Source organism: Equus quagga, chromosome 13 (assembly GCF_021613505.1).
Source record: "Equus quagga isolate Etosha38 chromosome 13, UCLA_HA_Equagga_1.0, whole genome shotgun sequence".
Taxonomy (NCBI): Eukaryota; Metazoa; Chordata; class Mammalia; order Perissodactyla; family Equidae; genus Equus; species Equus quagga.
Window position 1 is genome coordinate 23,137,963 of NC_060279.1, and position 9,814 is coordinate 23,147,776.

General features: G+C 42.7%; 1 protein-coding gene across 1 annotated transcript; it reads left to right on the forward strand.

The window, feature by feature from the left end:
• The first annotated feature begins 227 nt into the window (after nucleotides 1-227).
• SPATA45 (spermatogenesis associated 45) lies at nucleotides 228-4,260 on the forward strand. The gene is made up of 2 exons (XM_046681526.1): nucleotides 228-504; nucleotides 4,241-4,260. The coding sequence occupies exons 1-2, from the start codon at nucleotides 228-230 to the stop codon at nucleotides 4,258-4,260; spliced, it is 297 nt and encodes a 98-aa protein (XP_046537482.1).
• The last annotated feature ends 5,554 nt before the right edge of the window (nucleotides 4,261-9,814 follow it).

The following is a 9,814-nucleotide window of genomic DNA, read 5'->3' on the forward strand; positions in this document are numbered from 1 at the left end:
CAACAGATGTTAGCACAAGGCCAATCTTCCTCACCAAAAAACAAAAAAAGATCGAAGTGGAGGGTGGAGGGTGCAGTGGTGGTGGTGGTATTTTGCAGGAGGAGAAAGAGGAACTGGTAAATACCACGTCATGAATACTGGCTTCTAGGTTAAGTAGGCAACTAATAGTATTTTTTCATTTGTTTACAGGACAGCAAGAGTCACTTGACAACTGGTTTGTCAGCATAATGGCATCTATAAACAGACCTAGTGAAATGACTAAAAAACGTAAAGCAGATAAACAACGTCTCCTGGAGGAGATCAACGAAAAGCGTGAATCCAACTGCTTGGTGGAAAGGAGCAATGAAGTCAGCTTACTGCGAGTCCAAAAGAGGCATTTCACTGGTGTCTATAAGTCCTTTATTCACACCCAAATCAGAGAGCCTGTCCCCGACAGTGGCAGGAGCTCCTGGGTCACACTGAGTCTCCTTGTTCACACCGAGAAAAAGCACTTTCCACCAAAAAGTAAGATGTTATGGTAGGACTCCCACTCAATCGACAGGAGGGTTTTATAAGTCAACTTAGGAAGAATTTCTGGGATTGAAAGAGGTTCCTAAGTATTGCTTTGGGACAGTTTAAAAGCAATCTGCCTGAAGGTGAAAGCAGCAGGAATTCTCATTTTCTTGTGCTGACAGAATCCCAGGCTCCACCTCCAGGCTGGCTCATTCAATGGGCTCTCCTTTGGGTCCTGGAATCTGCGTTCTCTGCGGGCTAAAGTGATTCTGATGCTGATGGCCTGAGAACCTCATTTTGAGGTTCTAGATAATTATAATAGACCACTAAAAACTCCAGAGGCCTGCTATCTCATCAATTTCTGTGGCCTGTGCATAAACTTGATGTGCAAAACTGAGATACAATGGAAATGATTTGGATGACAAATATCAAAAAAAAGCCCTGAGAAACAGGGGCCAGCCCAGTGGTGCAGTGGTTAAGTTCGCACATTCTGCTTCAGTGGCCCGGGGTTCACCAGTTCAGATCCCAGGTGTGGACTTACATGCCACTCGTCAAGCCATGCTGTAGAGGCATCCCACATATAAAACAGAGGAAGATGGGCACAGATGTTAGCTCAGGGCCAGTCTCCTCAGCAAAAAGAGGAGGATTGGTGGCAGATGTTAGCTCAGGGCTAATCTTCCTCAAAAAAAAAAAAAGCCCTGAGAAATAATAATAACATGTGGAGGGAGGTTGGGGTGGGGGTTGTGCAGTGGTGGTAGTATTATTTTGCAGGAAGACGAAGAGGAACTGGTAAATACCTTGATAGTGAATATTTGTTTCTAAGTCAAGGCAAGCAACTGAGGGTATTTTTTTGTATTTATTAAAAAAAAAGAGGAGAGTGTAATTATATTAAATACAACCAACAAATGATTAAGTTAGATCAGAAACAAAAGAATCGCCATATTGGAGACTGAATTTCTTTGACAAGGGTGCTGTGACATATTTGCCCCAGGCTCTTAGTAAGTGGCGTAGAGAGGGTGACACAGAGTGGCAGGGAAAACTGAGATGCTCCATTGCATTTTAAAGTTAATCTGTAACAGTCTTGTATTTATTTTACTCAGAAAAATTCACAAGGAGGAATGCCATCAGTGTTCCTAATGCCAAGCAAATCTGTGTAATCTTTTATTCTGATTGAGTTACTTGGAAGTAGATGACCTGAGTCAGAGCTAGTAGGTTAGTTCTCAGCAGTTTAATAGTGGAGGGTAAAACCTACCTCCTGTGACAAACAGTTTACCACTTTACATGAATACACATAGTTTTCTACAAAACAGAGTCTAACGAATATCACTTCCATAACCAACATTAAGGATATCAACGGTGTAAGCCAACAATTCTGGAACATTAAAACAAACCTTTAAATATTGCAAAAAAGCTCTGTGTTCCTTTTAGATAAAGAGACGTGAACAGAAACTCAGCTTTATGATGACAAGATACTGAATAAGTATAGACTTCATTTAAATGTATGGTAATTGGTATGTAAATACATGCTCTTTCTTTATTAGTCTAAACTAGTAGTTCTCAAAAGTGGTCTGGGGACCCCTGGTATCCAAGTCTTTTTCAGGGGCCCATGAGGACAAAGTTATTTTCATAATGTTACTGAGATATTATTTGCCTTTTTTATTCTTGTGCTTTCATGGGAATACGATGGAGTTTTCCAGAAACAGTATGAAGTGCAATGACATTTCTACACCGACCATTAATGGAATGCGGACTTGTATTCTTGAGTTTTAAATATTTTTCTCAGTTTAAATTTCTAATGTAGTAAATATTGAGAGAGATAACACACATGAACAAAAGTTTGATAGGGTCCTCAATAATTTCTAAGAGTATAGTGGATGCTGAAACCCAAAAGTTTGAGAACCCCTTGTCTAAATAAATGGTAGGTAATTGTTGACCCAGTGCTGTGTATTCTCAAGAGCTTATTACAATTTTTTCCCATGGTTTTCTCATTAATTTCTACTTGAAACTTATGGTCTTTGGTTTCAACTTTAATTCTAATCAAGGATTTAGATATGGACTTCTGGGTATAGAGAAGGATGCTGACATTTTTTTGAGTGCCTACTTTCTTCTGAATACTGTTAAAGTTTGAAAAGGTCAACAGTAATACCCTTCTATTCCTAATCCAAGCTTACAGAATTCAAGAGATAGATGGAGGTAAAAATGTCAGCTTTGTTCCTGGAAAACAAATCTATATTGGAGGAGTTGGCTCGAAAGCAGTCAAAGGTGAACTCGCCCTAAAAGAGAACTTACCCCATTCTACACCAAAAGTCCGGCCTGCCACAGTAGATTGAGAACAGATGAGAGTTCTGTTCCCCTTCTCCCCAGGCGGCCAGCAGATGCATAGAGAAAACCCTCAATTGTAAAATAAGGATTAATAAGGCGATGGGACACGACCTCTAAAAACTGATGAACATATTATTTTAGCCGGCCCTCAACAAATATCTAATGAATCAAATAACATCCTCTTCATATAAGATGGCCCTGTTCTGTTCTCTGAATGTTGAAGAACACCAAAGCTCAATACTGGGCCCTCTTCTCATCATCTTCACTTAGTTTCTAGGTGATCTCAACCTAGACAGATTGCTCGTCTTTGACCTGTTACAGGACTTAAAATCTCGTGTCTAGTCTGACGACTCCCATATTTCTACAGGCACTGTTCTGAGTGCTTGGCAATACAGTGATGAATAAAACCCCTGCCTCATAAAGCTTACATTTCAGCAGGTAGAGGCAGATAGTGATAAGGGGATGAGAACTAGGGGGAAACAAAGCAGCAGAATGGGGGCAGACAGGAGATGCTGGGTAGGGATGCATGGCTGCTCATAGAGCCATATGAAGGTTAGTATCCGGGGCATGTGGGATGACCCAGGACTCCTAGGCTTCTTGAGGTACCCAATGGAAATAGGGATAAGGGACAGAATGAGATTAGTCCTAACGTCTCAAATGGTGGTGAGGCTATGAGTGTTAAAGGTGAGGGAGGTTGGGGATTTTGCTAAGAGCATTTGAAGTTCTGGGGACTCCTCTTTGCTTCTATCAATAGTGATGTGATGACCAGGGAAGGAGTTATCTTAGCTGGCGATGTCCAATCTCTGTCTTCAATCTTCCACTTGGAGATGTGGATGCTGAAAGAGGGGCAGTCTTACTGAAACATATTAGCCTGAAAAACATGAAACTTGGGTATCTTAGTCAGTTCAGGCTGCTATAAAATTATCACAGATTGAGTGGCTTAAACCACCACCATTTCTTTCTCACAGTTCTGGAGGCTGGAAGTCCAAGATCAGGGTGCCAACACAGTTGGGTTCTTGGTGAGGGTGCTCTTCGTGGTTTACAGAGGGCTGTTTTCTTGCTCACACGGCAGAAATAGCTAGCTAGCTATCTGGCCTCTTCTGATATGGGCGCTAATCCCATTCATGAGGACTCAACTCTCATGATTGAATTACCTACCAAAGGCCCCACCTCCAAATAGCATCACATTGGGATTAGGGTTTCAACATAGGAATTTTGGGGGGGACACAAACATTCAGAACGCTGCACTTGGGTTCAAGTTCTGCTTCTGCCATTGACTACTCTCACGCTTTCAGTCATTTCGTGTTTCTAAACCTTACTTTCCATATCTGTGAAACAGTATTTATCCTCTCTGCCCTCAGGCCTATTTTGAAACTGTGAAATGTATTATAAGTTATATAACAAATACTTCTTATTTATTTTTCAGATAATGCCATATTTGGATAAAGTGCATCTCCAGAGACATCCAGAAATACAATCTTTGATTTTCTTCAATGTCTGTCTGAATCATTTACAAATATAAATTATGAAAGAAGTCAAACAAAAGCATTCACTTGATCACCAAGAAAATATTTTATGAAGTCACATAAAACATATTTCATCATCATTCCATTCCATCATTCAGACTTAGATGTTTTGAAGAGAGGATTTGAGTTATTACAGATACTTTCAAAGATGCATGACCAAAAAGTTCACTTTATAGGGATCTTCTCTTTACTAATCTAAAATGTTTAGTTTATATTTGTTTCTGTAAATCAGGGGGCTATGTTGACCAACCCCACTAATCACGTTGAAGTCTCAAGTTTCTCAGAGTTAACACTTACTCCTCTTGCTTAGTTACATTAACTTACTCTGTTAGAGCTACCGTTTGGTAATTTGAATAAGGACATCCTTGAGAAGGTAATACAAGGTGCCTATAGAGCCTTTTGTTATATTTCATTGCCCATCCTCAAAGTGGGCATTGCTAGAACCATCTCCTAGCCAAATCCTATTTGGTTAGTATCACCTCTGTGTCATTGCTTCTTGGTTAGCAGACTTTTTTCAAATTTTAACTCGGCTTGTGTTCCTTCCTGTAGTTTGAGTTAACAGCCTATGCCATATGGCAAGCTGAGCACTGCCTGGCCTGGAACCCAGCTGCTTCCTGGCATTTGTCTTTACATTAGTGAAATATTCACCTTTTATTTGGCTGCTGTTTGCCTCCAGGGAAAGCTCAGATTCATAAGCCAAGGCATTTTAATAACGGAAGGCCTATGGATCAGTCAACTCGCCTAAAATCCTGCCTCAGGCAGGACTGTACCAGGGCACGGTGTGGACATGATTCATCAACTCTGAGGGCGCGTTATAAAAGCTAGACTCAAAGCTAATTGTTTGCTTCTCAAAATGGCAAACACCTCGTGTCAAGAGCTGTGAAGGTTAGCCTACCACAGTTTCATGGTCATTAACAGAAGACACAAGACTGCTGGTTCAGAGGCAAAGGACTTTTATTACTCAGAGCACAGCAGGCAGCATAATCCTCATGTTCTGATTGGTTCCCTTTGCCCCCCACCCCCAATGCTGCCCCCATCCAGACTCCGGGATAATGTGGAACCGTCCAGATAGATGCCACACACACACAGAGGTTTTGCCTCACAGCTGAAGACCCCTGAGTTTAAGAAACCCAACCTTTGCCTGGAGGAAGACATTCTCTTTATTATACAGGACAGTAAATAAACCTGCCCTCTGCTCCAGTGGCAGACATTACCTTCATCTTTTGAGGCCCTTGGCTATACAAACATCCTTGAAGAGACCATCTGGAACAAAAGCTGTCAGAGCTTCTGGCACAAGACTGAATAAATGTTAGAGACCTGTGCAGAATTATCTCCCAACACTTAGCAGCCCAAATAAAGACTATCAAATACAGCATCAACCTTTCTTTGGCTCAATCTAAGATGAATTGGAGATGAACACATAGTAAATGAGTGGCATGTTATGTATAATACAATTAACAATCTTTCTAACCTCATTTCTCTATAATCCCGTCCTACCTCCTCCCCACACACCTCTGGCTTTATGGAATTACTTGTGGTTTTCTGCCTTATTCTGTCACCCACCCCGACCCCCCATTCTGTTCACCTGGCTAACTTTAGTTTAAATACCACCTCCTCCTGGAAGCCTGCCTTCCCCCACCCCGTTTCCCTCTTAGGTGGTTTTACTTTGTCCTCCTCTATGTACACAACAGCAGCCTCGGGCTAAAACCAGAAACTCCAAAGTCACAGTCTATATTTTGGACTCTGACCCTACCTGAAATCACAAGTCCAGCCATCTCCCTCAACCCTCCCAGCAGTGTTTCATATCTGGGATGCACGTGTTCCCTCAGTAAACACGTGGGGACCAGCATTTTCCTCCTTTTCTGCTCTGGCTTCCTGTAGAGCTGTCTGCAGCTGAGCTCCCAAGTCAAGGCAGGAAGGCTTCCTGTGGCAGCCCTGGGGGCCCAGAAAAGACTTCAGTGTGGCCCACCACTGGTGCTGAGGCTACCAACATCCAATGCCTCTTCCCTGGAGAGGGTCTTGCGGGCCACAGTGGGGGAACTCCATCTCTGTGCTGGCACAGCAGATGTGTCCAAAGGGAGGGGCCAGGCAGAGTCAGGAGCCAAGCAGCCATCGGAAGCAGGACACTGCCACCAAGTGAGACCTCCCGAACAAGAAGGGCTGAGGCAATACTGGGGCTGGATGGTGAATCCAGGGATGGAAGGGGTGCGGGTGGGCGGGTTTGAGGACACTCAGCTGTGAAAGTGTTGCCCAAACCTGCACTTCTCTGTCTTTTCTACAGCGTGACGGATGGGTGAACTAGCTCTTAAAGCGCCAGAGGAGGAGCAGAGACTAGAGGATCTGAGGAAGTTTCTCTTGGAGGTTTTAGTGCAAAAGCTCTTTTAAACTATTCCTCTCTTTTATGGGAGGCCCCTCTTCCTCACTCATGAGTCTGTGAGGCTGTTCTACAGAATAATCTGAACCACAGGTATCATCCTGGAATTAGACTCACCCAAAGTTTGAGTCTTGGGACTCAACTCTCTTTTGCCTTGAACACAGGGTGACAGACTTTCCTGATTTTCTATTTCAAGAACTGGTTTCAAGGTGATGTATCAGGCAAGGATGACTTGTGGCATCGCCTTTTTTTTGGTGAGGAAGATTGTGCTGAGATAACATCTGTGCCAATCTTCCTCTATTTTACGTGGGATGCCACCACAGCATGGCTTGACTAGCAGTGCTAGGTCCGTGCCCAGGATCTGAACCTGCAACCCCTGGGCTGCTGAGCTTGCGAACTTAACCACTACACCATGCCACCAGGCCAGCCCAAGACATCTCCTTTTTTAAAGTTATCTTTCCCATCAATGAAACAAACCAAACATAACACAGGCAGTTGAGCTCCTCAAAAGTGAGTCTCTCCTGTCTTAGGGCCCTGACATTTCTGCTCCTCCCTCTGCCTGGGATGCTCTTTCCCCATTCTCAGATCTGGCTCCTCCTCACCCTGCAGCACCTCCACTAGCACATCACCTCTTCAGAGGCCTTTACTGACTACCTCATCTAAAGCAAACTGAACTCTGCCATGCAAGTAGTATGCAGGCAAAAACAAGTCATGGAATACGTTCCATAAGCTCACTGAAGTCCTTGCTTTTGCCTTGCTACTCAAAGTGTGGCCCATGGACCAGCAGCATCAGCATCACCTGGGAGTGTTTTTTTGAAATGCAGAGTCCCAGGTTTCACCCCAGATCTCCCGAAATAGAATCTGTCTTTTAACAAGATCCTCAGATGACTTATATACATACTGAAGTTTGAGAAGCACTGTGTTTTAAGGCACCCTCACAAATCCCTTTCTTGAATGAGTCACTCCATTTTCTAGCACATGCTTCTCAACTCTGGCTGCACCCTGGGAACATCTGGTGAGCTTTTAAAAAATCCCTTTCCTCAGGCCATGATTCCAGAGATTCTCATTTGAATAATGTGGGTTGGGCTCTAGGCACTGGAATTTTTTAAAACCTCCCCTGGAAATTCTGAGGTGCAGCCAGGAATGAGAACCACTGTTCTAGCTGCGATTGAATGAGCCTTCCAGTCAAAACCGGGTAACAGGATCCTCTCTAGAGGCTGAATTCCAGACTAGAAGGAATCTTAGGCTTCAGGCACCGTAGTGGGATAGATGGACCGTATGGTATTCCAATTTTTAGTTTTCTGAGAAATTGCCATACTGTTTTCCATAGTGGCTGTACCAGTTTGCATTCCCACCAGCAGTGTATGAGGGTTCCCTTTTCTCCACATACATCGTAAATATGCTAATTTGAATTTTCGTAGGGGTACAGATTGGTTATTCACTTTAATTTCAATCTAGAATATCTTCTTTCAACAAATACTCAGTACCTGCTATATTCAGAAATTGTGCTGGTGCTAACATTGTGTGTAATTTGTTTTTAAATACTCCAGGTTAAACAGTATAATACATATGTTTAGTTTAGAAGAGGGAGCCGAGAGAGGAAGGAAACACCAACAGCAAGAGTAAGGAGGACGATAATGGTAGACAAGTGATGAACCAGAGAGAGGGAGAAACCAGCAAAGTGATCACATCAACTCTTGGTTGCATCATAATGAAGAAAAGAGCTGATATTAATTTTTATTTTTTTATTTAAAGAATGCTACAATTCCATCTGATTCTTACTAGGATGAAAAAGGACAAGAGCTGGAATAAGAAATGTTTCTTTTAGAAAGGAAGGTCACCATATACTCACAAGCAGGGAAAAAAGGCCCTTTTTGCCTTTCAGCTGGTAGGGAGGGCATTCCTATTGAATGCAATAAGATTTGTTTTTCCAGACCAAGAGTTTTTCCCTCTTTTTTGGTGAGGAAGATTGGCCCTGAGCTAACATCTGTGCCCATTTTCCCTTATTTCATATGTGGCACGCCACCACACCATGGCTTGATGAGTGGTGTAGGTTGGTGCCTAGGATCTGAACCTGTAAGCAAGCCCCTGGCCACTGAAGCGGAGCATGCAAACTTAACCACTACACCACAGGGCTGGACCCCAGACCAAGAGTTTAGTCATTTTTTCAGAATGTTTACCATTAGGAAATCTTTGGATATTATTTAATACATTTACAGGCTAGAGGAGAAAAATATGCAATTCAAAAAAACCCCAGTGAAAAGGTACATAAGATCTAATATCCATTTCAGAGGGTAGGCTGAAAGACAAAATAACTGACTCTCAACTACAGTCAGTTGAACTTACTGCCTCCACTCACTTATTTAAATAAAGATATGTGAGAGCATATGATACTGCAAGCCTTGTTTCAGGCCATGTAGAAGATGCAAAAACAAAAAAGTTGGGGTGTTCTCAAAAGGTGTGCAACATTTGAGGCGAAAACACACCCAAGGTACCTCTAGTAAACACGCATCTGTGGTGAGAGTCATCAGACAGGCTTTCTAGCACTTCATCCTTCCTTTACTATAGTACTTCTCACATTGCTTTGAAATTATCTGTCTACTTGTCGATCTTTATTAAACTGTGAACTGAAGGAAGGATCCTATCTTCTTCCTCTCTGGAGCCTAGAGACCTAGACCAGCGGGCAACCCATAGGAGGGGCTCAGTAACTGTTTGTATGATAAATGAAACAAATAAAATGATGGACAAATGAAGAAAATGACGGCACAGCTTAGACGAAGGGATGGTGCCTGGCTGGGGTGATCAGGCAAGGCGAGGTCATTTAATTTGGATACTTAAGGATTTAAGGCGAGACTTTGACAAAGGGAATGTGGGCAGAGGAGGTAGGAAATAGGCAAAAGAATAGCGAGTTGAAAGAGAGCTCGAGTCTGGTTTTAACAGGAATTTCACCTGTCATGACTGATGGGTGGGTAAGCAGCTCACAAAGTGCACTATTGTGCTTCTTAGCTAGTCTAGTTTAGTTTGGACAATCTGCCCCAGAACTAGTTCTGGTTCTTCTGTAAGTGAATTGATTTCAAAATACTGAAGATTATTTAAAATC

Excerpts from the sequence above, each read along its gene's own strand:
- SPATA45 (XM_046681526.1), top strand. The coding sequence starts at position 228 with ATGGCATCTATAAACAGACCTAGTGAAATGACTAAAAAACGTAAAGCA. Across the intron at positions 505-4,240 it reads AAAGCACTTTCCACCAAAAA|ATAATGCCATATTTGGATAA; the intron begins GTAAGATGTTAT and ends TTTATTTTTCAG.